General features: G+C 38.9%; 1 protein-coding gene across 1 annotated transcript; it reads left to right on the forward strand.

Annotated features, from left to right (window-relative positions):
- The first annotated feature begins 4,506 nt into the window (after nucleotides 1-4,506).
- Nucleotides 4,507-5,835, forward strand: LOC118795996 (forkhead box protein D3-like). Its single transcript, XM_036554820.1, has one exon. The coding sequence runs from the start codon at nucleotides 4,507-4,509 to the stop codon at nucleotides 5,581-5,583; it is 1,077 nt and encodes a 358-aa protein (XP_036410713.1). The 3' UTR covers nucleotides 5,584-5,835.
- Nucleotides 5,836-15,817: the final 9,982 nt, after the last annotated feature.

The raw sequence follows: 15,817 nt of genomic DNA on the forward strand, positions 1-15,817 counted from the left end.
GCTAGCTCTAATGAACTAATTCTAGCGCCTATTTATAGATATGAGAAATAAAATATTATCACATTCCATTTTTTTCTAAAACATAATTATCAGACTATCGTTTTGAATGCAATTGTTGAAATGATGTCTTCACCAGGAGGTGGCAGGTCCTTTAGACCTTGGGAGACCTAAAGAGTGAAGGAAGTAAAAATTTTAACCAAAAATGACAACCTAAGAAAGAGAACAATTGCCTATTGGCTAGGATCTGTGAATGGTCTCTTCCCCTTAAAGAGGCTGGGGCCTATATCCCACACAGTGAAATTTTTTCTGCTTTAAGTCAGAAGCTAATGATTACATCACATTCTGCTTTGCTCATAGCGTTCACAACAGTTTTTGTTTGTTTCATCTAAAAGTTTCTAACCAAGGGAATCACAAGAATTCCAGAAAACATAAGCATCCCACATGTATGACGTAGGCTACCAGGAGGAAGTGTTCATAAAAGCTTTTGATTGAATTACACTGCAGAAATCATTTGGCAATCCTGCTTCCTTTCATGGGAATGGATTACGTGGAGAGCTACATGGCTAAAAACCCCAAGTGATTTCAACATGGCTACCTGCCAGAGACAGTTGGGCGCAGTAGTGTCACACACCACCACTTTCTGGTAGTGGTGTCACACGCTCTCAATGGTGTCACTCTCAGGTGTTCCAGAGTTTACTCGGCAAGTGCAGGAAAGCGTCATAATTGTGCTCTTCGGAGTGCTTCCGAATATTTCCTTATCATGTGCCTCGTTTTGATCCCTGTATTCAACATGAAATCAACATGACAACAGATTACCGAGATATGGTTTCTTTACAAGCTTCAGCAACACAAATGATCGAACTGTGTGAGGAAAAAATTATACTGACGAACAGGTGGATCCTTCATCAGGGACTAATCGTGCGGGTTGCCCAGCGGTATAAAGGACAGCGCAGATGTAGGAATTTATTTTAATGTCCGTATCGGAAATTGAATTAATGGGGCATATTTTATTATTCAGGGGGTCATTGGGCTATGGGTCTTTAGGAAACGATACTTCCATTTTTGTGGAATGTTTTCTGACCTTGCATCAGTCTCTCTCGTGGGAAAGTTTAGTCGCTGCAAGTGTAGTGTACCAGGGAAATCAAATTAAGCAAACTGATTTCATTAGTATTTATAGCCAGTAGGCATTTGTAAAATGTGTGTGTGCATGTGTGCGCGCGCACGTGTGTGTGTGTGTGTGTGTGTGTGTGGAGTGGGGGTGTGTGAGGCGGTTGACTGTGTGTCTCTGGCCTCTTTACAGAGATATCGACAGAGATTGGCGTTACAGTCCGTGATTTAGGAAAACTTTGTGGTCGGTTTTGGAAATAATATTTTAGGATAATGCTAAACCTATTTTTGAAGACCGTTTCAAAATACCGAGCAAGCCTAGAGAGAAAGTAGACAAGTCGACATATGTACGGCAATTGTTTTCTGCTTTTCAACTTGTGCTGCTGTGGTTTTATAATGATACAACAATCTAATGTTTAAATAAACTTAAAGCAAACCTTTATTTATATATCCTACAATAGCAGTGACTGACCTATCGTGCGTTGTTTTGTGCAAACATATGTAGTTTGTTTTTTTCCTGGTAGCATTAATTTCTTGACAGCATATTACACAGAATATATGACTATAAGCGCATAGCATAATTTTGGATATGTGTTTCAAGTATATTACTGGTTTTAATACTTCGAACCAGCTAAAATGAAATAGGTTTGTTTATGATAATTTCATCTTCAGAAGAAATGAATTTATCGCAGTCCCCAATTTAATCGAACACATCGTCTGTCACATTGTACAGTAAAATCTTAAGGAAGATGTTCATGCTTTTTCAAATAAACGGATACATATCACCAAGCAGTCCAGGCATTTCGCTTTTAAACAAACTCTTTTTGCTAGATGCTTTGTACATGTACATCACTTGTATTAAAGTACAGTAGTTCAGTGGTGTAAACAGTCCAGTAATCATTCCCGAGCGATTTTAAATTAAAAAAATATTTTCAACCGTATGATAGGAATATGCAAAATAACCAAACCATTATAATTTACAAGCATTCTATTCAAATGACTTTCTTGATCAGCTGGGGAGCTGGGGTAGGCTATTATTCATCTCAATACTAAAATAGGCTACTAAAATATAGGAAAAAAAAATAGTGTTACTACTACTACTACTACTACTACTAATAATAATAATAATAATAATAATAAACACAAACACAAACACATCCGTAGTTAGATCTGTGGAACTATGTTTTCAAATGTTGGTAGCCTATTGTAAATCAAATTTTAACTTTTAACGGTACTAATTGTTCACTTGGTATCTCTTAGACATTTCGTCTCCTGGAGTAAAATTGCATATAAAATACTAAAATTGAAGTAACTTAAATATCTAAATATCGTAAATAAATAAAGGATAAAATATTGATATAGAAAAGACGTCGGCCTTGGACATAAATTGATATGCATTTTGTAATAAATTACTTGCAAGAGTAATGTCACAATGAAGCCAGTATTGTTTGTTAAATAGTCTGCTTTTTCTTCGATTTTAGGCGAAAATACTTTAAATATTAGGTTTAAATATTAAGGCTGCTACGACGATATATGTGTTATACATACATACATACATATATACATACATATATATACATATATATACACACACAAATATAAAACTAAATTATTAATATGTTCATACTGCTGTTCAACCAAATTCATACTGCAAGAGATGTCTTCTTATTGGTCTTCTCAAGAAAGTAAGCCTAGCTCTGTCTAAGGGCGAAATAATATAGGGGCGTTCTAGTTTTAACTGTCACGGCGCATTTCAATTAATGGGTCACGAACTGGGGGCGAAGGCTATTTTTTAAATTATTTCCCCCTTTCTAATTAATCATCATAGTGACGTCGGTGGTTACTGAAATTAATAATAAAAAATATGATGTCTTATTTGCGTAAATTCATGGTGCAGAGATGAGGACAAGCGTCAGGCGTCAAGAAATCCAAAGCAGACAGAAAGCTATCCCTATAAATGCATGCCGTAATTAGATATGTAGCTAGATGGCGAGCTTGGCTGGTATACAGTGCTTTTTAATAGTCATTCATATATAAAGGTTGTGGCATTTTTGCACCTTATTTTGCATTCATTCGTTGCTAACAAGTGCGTTTAATTCATTGTATCTACACTTCAAAATGCAAGCAACAGACTAGGCTACCGATTTGGAATTAATTGGCCAACAAACCTAGGTTTTTTATTATTTATTTATATATTTTTTACACGTTACTACACAATTACAATTCAAAACCAAGTTTTTTTTGTTTTGTTTTGTTTCTTCCAGAGCAACTTTCTTGTCGCATGGTTTCATTCTGATTTCTGATTTCTGATAGGGAAATTACAACTAAAAATTGTTGGCCCGCTTTTCAAGGATGAATGAAGTAGGCTATCCTATAACTTTAAAGAATATATGCCTGAACAGTGCGATCGTTGTCCATTGATTTCATTTAAAGGCCAACTAGTCTATTTGGTTGACTGGGGCTGGAAAATGTGTAACGTGAATTTATCATGCTCTCAGTTGAGCGAGCTATAATTATATTACGGTGGAAGGATGGAAGGACAAGCTCAGAAGATGAGGCATATTTCTTGCTTAGGATGGGTAACCAATGTCTTTGAAGATTCTGTTCTGCATCTCTCTGCAGCACACGTCCAGTCTTTGCCTGAATAGACATATAGGCTATTGTTTATTGTTTATTGATAAATCAACACTTATTATGTCTCTATGTCTGTCTAAATACAGATGAGCATGCTTGAACGATCAACGATCAAAATGGTTATAGAATGTATCTGAAGTATCTGAAAAAAAACCCTTTTTTTAAAGGAAACTTGTAAATAGTCTTTTTCCTATTGACTTTTAGCCTGTTGCTTGCAGCATAGGCTAAGGATAAATTGCATTGGTTGCGCTATGTAGGCTACAAACATGTTCTGCCAAAAACCAGAAGAAAATAGCCTAAGACAAACTATTCATTGGATCTCGTTTTAAACACTTTCAGCAGAATCAGAGTTGATTCCTGAAGACTGGAGCATGGACATAGCTTGGAATTAGGAGCAAATAGATTTGTATGAAGCTACTGTTCTGCTCTTGTCAGATGTAGCCTACGAGATCATCGCAGTTTACATGACCTAACAGGACGGCTGACGTCAGGGCCTCACGTGACAGTACCGATAGTATATTTTTAACCGAAAAGCTAACAGACAGAACTTAAAACTGGCTCTGAAACAAGTCATACTCACAGCCCAGATGCGCTCGAAGGGGAATGCGATGAGTGGATGTGAAGCACAGTAGCTGATGTTCAATATTCAGTAGCTAATGTTCAGAAAAGAACTCCAAAAGTCCATGTTAGTCTACTGAGGCAGGTCGTTTTGACTTACGCAGAGTTAGTTGACGTCTGCTACAGATTGAACGCTCACTTACCGTAATGACACTCTCAGGAGCTAACAGTGGCAACGACATGTCTGGTCAGACTGTCCTTGCAAGTGATGACACTGACATCGATGTGGTTGGAGAGGGCGATGAGGAATTGGAAAGGGACAGCGACTGTGGCAGCCAGGTAACCTGCGACCGTGCCGAGGAGATGGAGGCAATCAGGGCTGAAGAATTTACAGATGTCCAGCGCTGCTGCGATCCCAAAGGAGAGGAGCAAGAAAAGGCATCTAAAATAAGTCTGGTGAAGCCACCCTACTCGTACATAGCTCTTATCACCATGTCTATTCTTCAGAGTCCGCAAAAGAAATTAACCCTTAGCGGTATCTGCGAGTTCATTAGCAACCGTTTTCCATATTACCGAGAGAAGTTTCCCGCATGGCAAAACTCCATTCGACACAATCTATCACTGAACGACTGCTTCGTCAAAATCCCAAGGGAACCGGGGAATCCGGGAAAGGGTAACTACTGGACATTGGATCCGCAGTCTGAGGACATGTTTGACAACGGCAGCTTTCTCAGGAGACGGAAAAGATTCAAGAGACAGCAGCCAGACATTCTCAGGGACCAGACCGCCCTCATGATTCAAAGTTTTGGAGCGTATGGCATTGGGAACCAGTACAGTCGTCACTATGGAATTCATCCGTCATCTTATTCCCATCTGACTGCCCTGCAGTACCCTTACATCCCACCCGTGGGTCCACTGCTGGCCCCGGCGGTACCACTTCTGCCTTCGGCTGAACTGAACAGGACAGTTTTTAATTCTCAGTTTAGCCAGAGCCTTCAGATGCATCTGAACAATCTGAGCACCGCGTCCACAGTAAAGTCCCAACAGACCGAAACTCCCAACAAACCGTCGTTTAGTATTGAAAATATAATTGGGGCTAGCGGTACTTCATCCAACGCAAAAACTTCTCAGCGACCTCCTATAACTGTCCAGTCTGCCCTACTGACCACACAGCCGCCGGCTGTCACTGCCGTTTCGCCCATCTTCAGCGTGTCCACAAATGTAATTTCCGGGCAGTTCCTGCGCTCAACGCCTCAGACAACTGTAGCGAAATGGACTTCTTAGTAAAACTGCTTTCTCCAAACTCCCAAAAGGTGAAACATATGTAGCACATTTTCGAACACTGTTCTTCAGTTCTGCAGCCACCCACTGCGTCAAATGAAAGGAAAAAGCATTTTTAATGTTGTGTAAAGGTAAAATTTGTAGCCCCTATATATTTATATGGAGACACTGATTCACTTGTTTTCCATTTGATCAGGATTGTGAAATGCTTTTTGTTGTTTCTAAACACTACCAGACGTAGCCCGCAATTAGGCCATACATGTTTACGTTTTAAATGCACAAATGTTACAATGCAAAGATGAAAGAAGAAATATAATTATAAGGCTTTATATTTGTACATCCGATTCTATATATCTATTGTGTTGTAAATTTGGTTGCCTTGGCAATAAATCTGAAAAGAGAACCAACATATCATTTGGTTCTTGGCAATTATTTTATTTTGCATTCAATATTGGTAAAAACGATGATGATGAGATTTTTTTTTTTTTTCGCTCGAAGCATCAACATGAACTTTGAACTGAAGTGCATGGTACATGTTGACTGAAAGGAGGTGAGGGAAGAGAGGCACCAGAGCAATAGTTTTGATTGATAAAAAGCAACATCAGTACGTTGTATCCATCCTTCAAAACTCCGGGGTCCACATTTTCAACTTCGCAACATTTAGGTCAATCCGCACCTGTAGAAATACTTACAGCTGAAAGAAAAAAAGTATAGGCCAATTAATTCGTTTCCAATTAGGACATGAGTGAGACAGGTAACTATTTCAACAATATTTTTGTTTTATTATAAGGTGATGTGCACTTTCAACTGATAAAACAAATTAATGAGCAACTGTAGCCCATTCCGTAGGATTACTTTGACGCAGGGGGAATTGTATTGTTTATAAACAAAATTTTAATATACATTAACAATAAACTCGACAATTACTAATAGTACTAGTTCTATAATAATAATAATAATAATAAGAAGAAGAAGAAGAAGAAGAAGAAGATGCATCCAGTACTACTCCCCCTGGTACGAAATGCGCGAATCAACTGAAAAAATAAAATAAGTTGCTATAATATGTAGGGCTATAAACATGTAAAGACGACTGTATTGCACAACTGGCTTCACAGTTGAGTCTGGCTAATCAGTTTTACACACAGCAAATGGTGAGATGCGAGTGGCAGGCAGGGGTCATCGCTGCGTTTAACCGATATTCATGGGAAAAAAGAAAGGGATATCTTAAATTCACTTTCAGTCTGTCCAAGCTGCTGATGCAGTACTTCTCAATGACATAGGATAACAGTGGGCTGCATTCCAGGAAAGATTCCGTACAGTCCTTAAAATTAGAAAAACAATTCTGCCTGCATTGCTCTAATTCTTGCAATCACACAACAGTTGACAACATTCATCGTTAAAGATTTATTTTACGGGGTAATGTTCAGAATGTAGCGTTTAAATAAAGGGAAAGGAAAAGAGGATGGACCATTCAAAATATTTTCAAACATCACTGCTGGTATAGAAACAGAATTGCACGGAGATAACTAATTTCAGTGAAAGGTGTGTGCTATTAAATAATTTATAGTCTTTATAAAAAACATAGCCAAGTGTAATTCTTTATACTATAAACCTGTAAACAAACAAAATTTTAGGAATATCTTCCAGAAACACATACAATTATGTATATGCACTGAAACAAGCCACATTTTATTTAAGAAGATACTTTCAGTCATTTCAGTGTCATTGCCATAGGCAAGCTACTTCTGGTGTTGGACATAAGGTCGGTAAAAAACATGTTCAGTTTGATCGAAATAACATTTCTCTGATCGGCCAACGACCAGATCAAAGGGAATGTGGTTAATAAAGTAAGACGAAAGGACTGCTTTAGACTAAAGCAATCCAGAATGGAAAGGAATTACTTGAAGAGCATTCCTAGATGTCGTTTGGGTGGATATGTGACATGGATAGGCTATGAGTTGCAGTTGGTTGAGATATAGGGACGCATCTTAAATTACTGTTAAGGCTAGGGTCACGACCTCAAGAAGCAAGCAGTCATGAGGAGAGAATGAGTTGTAAACTTGTGATAAGGTGTTAACGTCTAGTCCGAGGTTATGTGAGGTTATCTGTTTATAGGCTACACAACGGTGATGGTAACGGAATGTCATCGACTGTTAACGTTAAAACTAAAAAAACAGATTTTTTTTTTTTGTCCTTCCAAGCTCAAAGAACAGTTGGAAACGTCATTTTTTTGCCTTCAGAAAAACTTCCAAAAATAGGTTGTTGATGGAATATTAAAAAAAAAAAAAAATCAAATTTGAAACGATCCCCAGTCAACGCTATTTGACATTGCGGTACGTGAGATTGCCTCATTTAGTTACAGTTTCACAGAAATTGACAACATCAATAGTACAAAATTCATTTCATTTTTAGCAATTTTGTTATCTGTTCGGTTAAATGCAACATTTTTTTTACTTTACAACCTACATTTTATATATGATGTCTGACGGTTTGCACTTTCAGGAAAGGTCGTGTTTATTGTTAGTCCGGCTGTCTGGGCCTCGCGAGTGCTGGAACCCCGGCTCCTGCACCTGCTCTCCGGCGGGGCACAGGTGGAGTCCAGAGTGTGAGAACCGTCTGGAGAAGCGCTTTCACACGGTGCTTCTTGAAACACCAGTGATATTCTGTTTGTACTCTGTGAGGTATTTAAAAAAAAAAAAAACGGGCCTGCAACAAACCCATTATTGATGCAATAAAATGGACTATGGACAAACATGCTGGTGAACTAGCAAGCTGAATTCTAAGCTGTATCTAATCGTTATGCACTATTCTTATTTTATCTGACTTGAAGTCATGACTCAGTTACCCTGAATAGCTGTTTTACTGTTTTTGTACGTCTTGCTTATCCTGTTAAGTGTGTCTACCTACACAATCAACAGGGTTGTTGTGCACATTAGTTGCGGTGCATCTGTACCTACATAAAAGTCTAATTTAAAACCTGTCTGTCACAAATGACACATGCTGAGAGTATTTGTGAATATTTCTAGTTGCATTGATGGGTGTTTCAGTATATTGAAAATGCAGGTTATAATCAGTCACTGTTGTGCTCAAGAACAGAACGCAACAGACACAACAGAATGTCCCATGAACTCATCCATGTTTGTTCAGAAAAAAAGTGGACTTTATGGCTAACTATGCGCCACATGCATTGATTTAAGACCTGAAGTGTATTTCTTGGCAACAGAGGGTCTAATGGATGTGTGGTAGATGTATCAAAATCATGTTCTGCCTCATAGATTTCAGAGGGGCTGGGCTAGTTGTCCCCACAGTGAGTCAAACCAGGGGAGGAGACACGCTGAAGGGATGACCAAGCATCCAGAAAACAGCTTTTGCCATAGCAAGTGCTGTGTGTATAAGTGTGCTGTCACAGTTGTTACACAGCAATTACAGTAGCACATTAGTGAGACCCATATTAAGAACACTTAATGCAGAATGGGGCCACAATTTTTATTTGTTTTTACTGCTTAAGCAAGGTTCTGTATATGGAACATGGAATTTGATTATGGGTATCAATTGCAGTTAACAGAAGTGTGGAAAACACAATATAATCAGCCATAGACAGCTGCAAAGTTTAATTGTATTATATTTTGTGTCATTTAAAAAGTTGAAACATTATTTTATAATTTCATTCAGAAATTAATTATTCTAAGGTGACACCAGTTTTGTGTTAGAAAATGTTTTTAAAATGAAAATTTAAAAAAAATTTGTAGCTGCCCACATCATGTTCAAGGCCTTGATGCTCACATACAGGGTTACCAACAAAACTGCTCCTAAGTACCTGAACTCACTGCTGCAACCCTATGCTCCCTCCAGACTGCTACACTCTGCCACTGAACGGTGCTTGGTGGTTCCGTAAATATATAAATAAATGAATTGAAATATGCTGTTTGCTGTAAGTAGGCAACCCCTGCTAATATGCGGTAGAGCCACCTTATGCTGCAATAACAGTAGTTTTAAGTCTTTTGCGTTAAGTGTCTACCTGGTTTTATTATATATATATATATATATATATATATATATAATGACTGTCTTCATATACTGATGTGAACATGTGTGGCAACTTTACTTGGACATCTCTGTTCTGTTTGAGAATACAAAGAATTTACTACTGATCTGACACAATGGAAAAAAATAATGCAAAATGTCACACAAGAACTATATAGATAATTTGCATTTAAATATAACTAAATTACTTAAGCTTCCTTTTTTATTTATACAGAAAGCATTACCGTCCTTCTTTCCTTTAATTGGCTTGGGCCACAAAGCAAAGAGCAACCTGTAATATTTTGGAGGAAACTGTCACTGGGGTGTCTCAGCTCAATGAGCAGGGGTCAGGCTGTCTCTTAACTTTGCTGATGCAGCCTAACCCAGGCCCTCATATGTTGTCCTCGGCAGTTCTGAGGGCACATTCCTGGTGTTGCCTGGAGCAGTCTGGCAGAGGGAGACAGGCGGAACTATCCGCAACTGTGATTTGAACAGCTGTGATTTAGGGGTGTGTCTGGCATAATCGCCCGGGTGGCTCAAATCTGCCCCCTTCATGTCAGGGTTTGCCCAGTGGTAACTGCCGATAGTCAACGCTTCAATGAATCCTGACACATCAAAAACTGTAAATCTTTAAGAAACAATAAACCATAGGCTTATGGTTTCTAATCAATTTAACAAGGGTTCAGATTTTATTGCTTCACAAGGATACAGAATGTGATGTTGCCACACATGACAACAGCACAGATATTCTATTATGACCAGATATTCAACTCTTGCTTTCCTTTCCATCTTCCCCAGGATTGGTAACAGGAGGTTCTAGGGCTGTCTGCATTCCTGTGCTGACTATGGATGTTTTGTTTTAGACCTCGCCCCTTCAAGAATGTTCATAACAAGCCAGCAAATCTGGACACTTGTAGCTTCAACAATGGCAGAGGCAGGATTTTTAAAGTGGTATGCACCAAGCTGACTATCAGGTCCATCTGTAGAAAATCTAAGACAACAAACAACTCTTTAGAACTAAGAATAGGCAATGTTTTAAGCAGTCATATTGTTAAATTTAATCTCCATTTTTCAAAATACAAACAAATGTTATTTAGGAGTGAATACTTCATGACAAGTTTTAATTGTAGTATTCATTAGATACATGTATATACACCTGGTCCAAGAATGTCTGACAGAACTTTGTTGTAGCATGTCTGGTGTGTAATAATACAACTGATCCATTTACCTACCTGTATATATTTATCTTGATTATCCACTGCCTTGAAATCTTTACATAACATTTATGGATCTCTGATTACTGACAAGTCGATTTAAAGCAGGGAACCCCCCGCAAAGCTCTGCTGTAACATGGGACACATTTAGAATTGTCATTGTGCTCAGAAATGAAACTTTTTCAGCAAACTGAAATTAAATAAAAAATGTTTATATGCTATTTATTTCTGTTCTTTTCAGGAATACTATAAATTGGTTATAGATGCACTTTACAGCATGCAAACATGGAGAGGAAAAGATGATTGTCACTCCACTCAAGTGCTCATCAGAGTCTGACAATACCATGTGACTGGCATTGACTGACTGGGACAGTGATTGATTGATAAGGACTGACATGTACTTGATGAGATACACCACAGGGAATGTTGTATTGCTTTTTGTTGGGTTTTAAGTGAATACCATTCCGTCTCTGGCATTACGCATCCTTTACACATTTATAGGTAGGCTTTAACTAGTTCTGCTGGGCTCTGGTAGATCTTAGAGTGAGTTTAAGAATGTTATATGCTTCTTGAACTGTCATGTTCAAGGCAGGGCTTGTTCAGTGCAGAGGCTAAAACCATTTTGAACAAGCAACTCAGTTATACTATTCACTTAATTCAGTTTTATGGCATAAACTGCCGACAACAGAAAGCAAGACAGAACGGGAAGAAACAATACCACCTTCATTAACATGCTTTTAAAAATGACAATATTAGGCAGCTATTTTTTTAAAACTATTTTTGTGGGTATGGCTTACTTAAAAGGTGCATCGTAAATATTTATTTCAGTTCCTTTATGGGTAAGTATGTTTCCTGAACTTTTCGACTGTTTGCTACCACGTTCCATCACCGTCCACCCCGTCTGCTTCAGCTCCTCACTCACGTGCATCTTAGCGTTCCATCTGCCCGTGGAATGTGACTCTGAAACTCAAGTGGCATCATGGGCTCAGAGCTTGCACTTCTCCTTAAGTCCAAGTCCTCTGTAAAGTGCGTGTAGACGCAAAATGGAGGACAGTATTTACATTCATATGATCACGCTATGTACACAGTTCTGTGCGGAACGAAAATGTACAAATGGTTGTTATCAATTGACACGGTACTGGAGTATCGGTGTTAGAGACCAGCTGCGGCACGTATACAGTGGCAGCCTTTGATGCAGATTTACTGAAATATTTATTTACCCAAGATGCTAAAATAACGAGACGGAGCGATGAGAATCGTGTTTAACGGGCAACGGCTATAAACGCTGTACATGCCGCTGCTAGACGTGCCACTGCGACGGCTACGGTTCATTCGCTCCGCCCTTGTCTGTTGCTGTGAGGAGTTTGACGAGGACAGCTACAGTTGAGGACGGCACTTGACGCGACGCGATTCGGAACGTCGTGTTTCTGCAAGACCTCAGCTGCCCGTATGTTTAATTTTCAAGCATAGCCTTGAGATGAAAAGTAAATAAGACTGTGTTATGTGAATAATATTAAAAGGAGTTGCATCAGCTGGCAAAGGTCTCCATGACTCCATCCCTCCTGCGGGAGCAAACAATCCCATGGCAGGTCTGACGTGCGTTTGTCAGCAGTGCTTTACCACCTGCCTGCATGGTTAAATTTCATGTAGTCTCAGTCCATTGGTACTGTCTGCCATAGGCAAGACTGATGTTTTATACAGCAGTGTCATGCATTGGTGCAAATGAAACCCTGAATTGTCGTCAGTAGTGTGGTGTAGCGTACTGTTTAGGACAGCAGTGTGGTTAAAGTAGTGGTCAAAGCAGTGGTTAAGGTAGTGTATGGGGTACAGTGGGGTAGGGTTTATAACCTTAGGGTTGCAAGTTTGATCTCCTGGTGGGCTGGTGGTGTTGTACTGTTAGGAAAAATAGTTAACTTGAATTTGCCCTAGTTGTATACCCCAGTACCCACCTGTATTGCAAGCTATTATAAACACTCAGGATGAGAGTGTATGGTGAGCAAATGCCATGCACATGCAGTGTTTCATGCAGAAATATGCTTTCCACTCCTTGTTGATAGGAAAAGAAACAGAAGTAAGCAAATGTGTAAATATAAGTGTGAACTGGTTTCCAATTATAATTTATTTTGGACCACATCATGAAAATGAAAACAGTCATTGTCTAAGAAAAATAATGGCCTACCTACTTAGCCAGCAACCCAACAAATGTGCAGTGTTACCTATAAACATCTGCAGTTGCTAGTTAGATGGCTATGTTAATGGCAAGATTGAAAACAAACATATTGAACCATCCAGAAAACTCAATGTGACAATGCTATCTTTGGCTGACTGCTTGTTGAACTCTACATAGGCTACATAAATCTTTCTATCTCTTCTCGCTTCGGGACATATAGCCAGATTCAGTCTTGTAAAGACAACACGCAGAGCTGCAGATATACATGAAGCTGGACTAAGTTTAAATGCCAGATAAAGCCATGTGCCGTTGCTAACAAAACCCACTGCGTTTGTATACCACTCACACTTGCCAACCTGTCCAAGCCAGCTCCGTTTCTGTGGCAAATTTAAGGTGAAAGCAATCAGACTGGACTGAAAGAATTAGTTCATGACTGGCCCTTTTTGGTTTGTATGTGAGGACAGCCAAAGTATTTCTGAAACATCATGGCAATTCTGCAGTGGCTATTTCAGCTATTTCAAGCTATTTCAGTCACCATCCTACCCCTTGCACAAGACCTGCTCCTTACTCCAATGCTGCAGTGGAAACCACAATGAGTGGCCAATAATAACTCATGACTGACTGATTCAGGTTAAATAAAATGTTCAAGCTGTTATCACAGCTCATGTTTTATGCTCCTTTGAAAACACACAGTATGTTGACATGAAACATATTGATTGGAATCCTATATCATTGAAGCGTGAGATAAAGAAATAATAAAAAAAAACATACTGTTTGGGTTTGACTAATCTACTCACTAACCTCATGAGACAGCACAGGTGAAAAAGATGTGTTCTGAAATATTACTCTCAGAATCACTGTGGTGACACTATAGCATAGTGGTAAGGAGCAGGGCTTGTAACCGAAAGTTTGTCAGTTCAATTTCCCTTGGGCAAAGTACTCAACCTACAATTGCCTCTGTAAAATATCCAGCTGTATAAATGGGTAACATGTAGAAATTGTAAACTGTGTAAGTTGCTCTGGATAAGTTTGTCTGCTCTTTGACAATCATGTAATTTTTGCGGTGAAGTTGCGATTGGCACTGAGTGGTCTGAGATTTCTGCCTCTCACAATATACACTATATGGACAAAAGTATTTGGCCACACCTGTTTTTCAGGGCTTGGGCTAGGCCCCTTATCTTCAGTGAAGGGCAATCTTAGTGCTTCAGCATACCAAGACATTTTGGACAATGCTATGCTTCCAACTTTGTGGCAACAGTTTGGGGAAGGCCCTTTTCTATTCCAACATGACTGTGCCCCAGTGCACAAAGCAAGGACTATAGAGACATGGTTTGATGAGTTTGGTGTGGAAGAACTTGACTGGCCTGCACAGAGCCCTGACCTCAACCCCATCGAGCACCTTTGGGATGAACGGAGATTGCGAGCCAGGCCTTCTCGTCCAGCATCAGTGCCTGACCTCATAAATGCTCTACAGAATGAATGGGCACAAATTCCCACAGAAACACTCCAAAATCTTGTGGAAAGCCTTCCAAGAAGAGTGGAAGCTGTTGTAGCTGCAAAAGGGGGGCCAACTCCATATTAAAGTATATGTATTTGAATATAATGTCATTACAATGTAATGGTCAGGTGTCCAAATACTTTTGTCCATATAGTGTATTTAGTCCTGGAAGATGAGAACATGGACAGATGGAATGACAGCAACTCATTGATTTAGGGAATGTAGCGGATAAAGTTCCACTGGAGCAGTGACACTGAGTTTATGTCATTCATGCTGACTGAGCATTACGGGTTATGGCTACATGCCCAAATGTATCGCATTTACAGCTGATGTACTGTCTTCAGACATGGCCTTGGATAACATTTTGTTTACTCAAAAATGTGTTTACTTTAAATGATATTCTCGGAGAAACAGTGACTCTATTTTTCTGCTTGTTAATGGGAAAAAATACAAAGAACTGTTAATAATCCAAATTATTTATGCCAAAAGTGTTCTTGATTTTGAACATTGTGAAGAGGTTTATGGGTTAGCTTAATACCCGATCGTGTGATGCAGATGTGATGTACTATAAAATGTGTATTTTATGGTTTTCGGCCACAACTAATTAAGGCAATTTTGGATGAACTAATCCTTATCTAGCCTTATCGAATACAAATGCTTTGAACCTGCAACAACTCATCTCTTTATACAAGACAAATTGTCATTGTATAGTTGAATCACATGTATAATTTTGCTTAAGGCTCAATGTGTGCTGAAAATAATAAGACTCTTTCTATCGCAGCAGGTCATACAATGGGGCATTCATGAGGAGAAAACTAAATGTTGTTTTTCCTCAAGAGAATGTTTTTTCACAGTAACATACACACATAACATTGTATGAGGCATATTGAGAGGGGCTTGTGTTTTTTTTAAAAGATACACATGTGAAAGAGTCCCAACAGAGCCTCAAGGGTTCAGTACATGACAATGTCTCCTTCGTTCCAATCGTTCAATGTTCCCAGTCGGTAGAACAAAATGTTTTCATCCACTTTGAAGGAAATGGGAACATGTAATTATCAACCAACCAAATACATGCCATTTGTTATCAGTAAAGAACAACAAATGACCATGACATAGTAGAAGAATGTATTACAGTGCGAAGTGGTAATTATTGAAACTGACTCTTCAGTCAAATTCATATCACATACCAATGTAGCTGTCGAAAGCAGTCACATGAGATGAAAACAAATGCTGAAATAAACACCCTTTGACTATGCCTGTAAATGCATCTCACGCAATATCACACTGTTCATGTGCTTAGCAGATTCCCTTATCTAGGTCAAATCACACTGC

This window comes from Megalops cyprinoides, chromosome 20 (assembly GCF_013368585.1).
Source record: "Megalops cyprinoides isolate fMegCyp1 chromosome 20, fMegCyp1.pri, whole genome shotgun sequence".
In the NCBI taxonomy this organism is placed as follows: Eukaryota; Metazoa; Chordata; class Actinopteri; order Elopiformes; family Megalopidae; genus Megalops; species Megalops cyprinoides.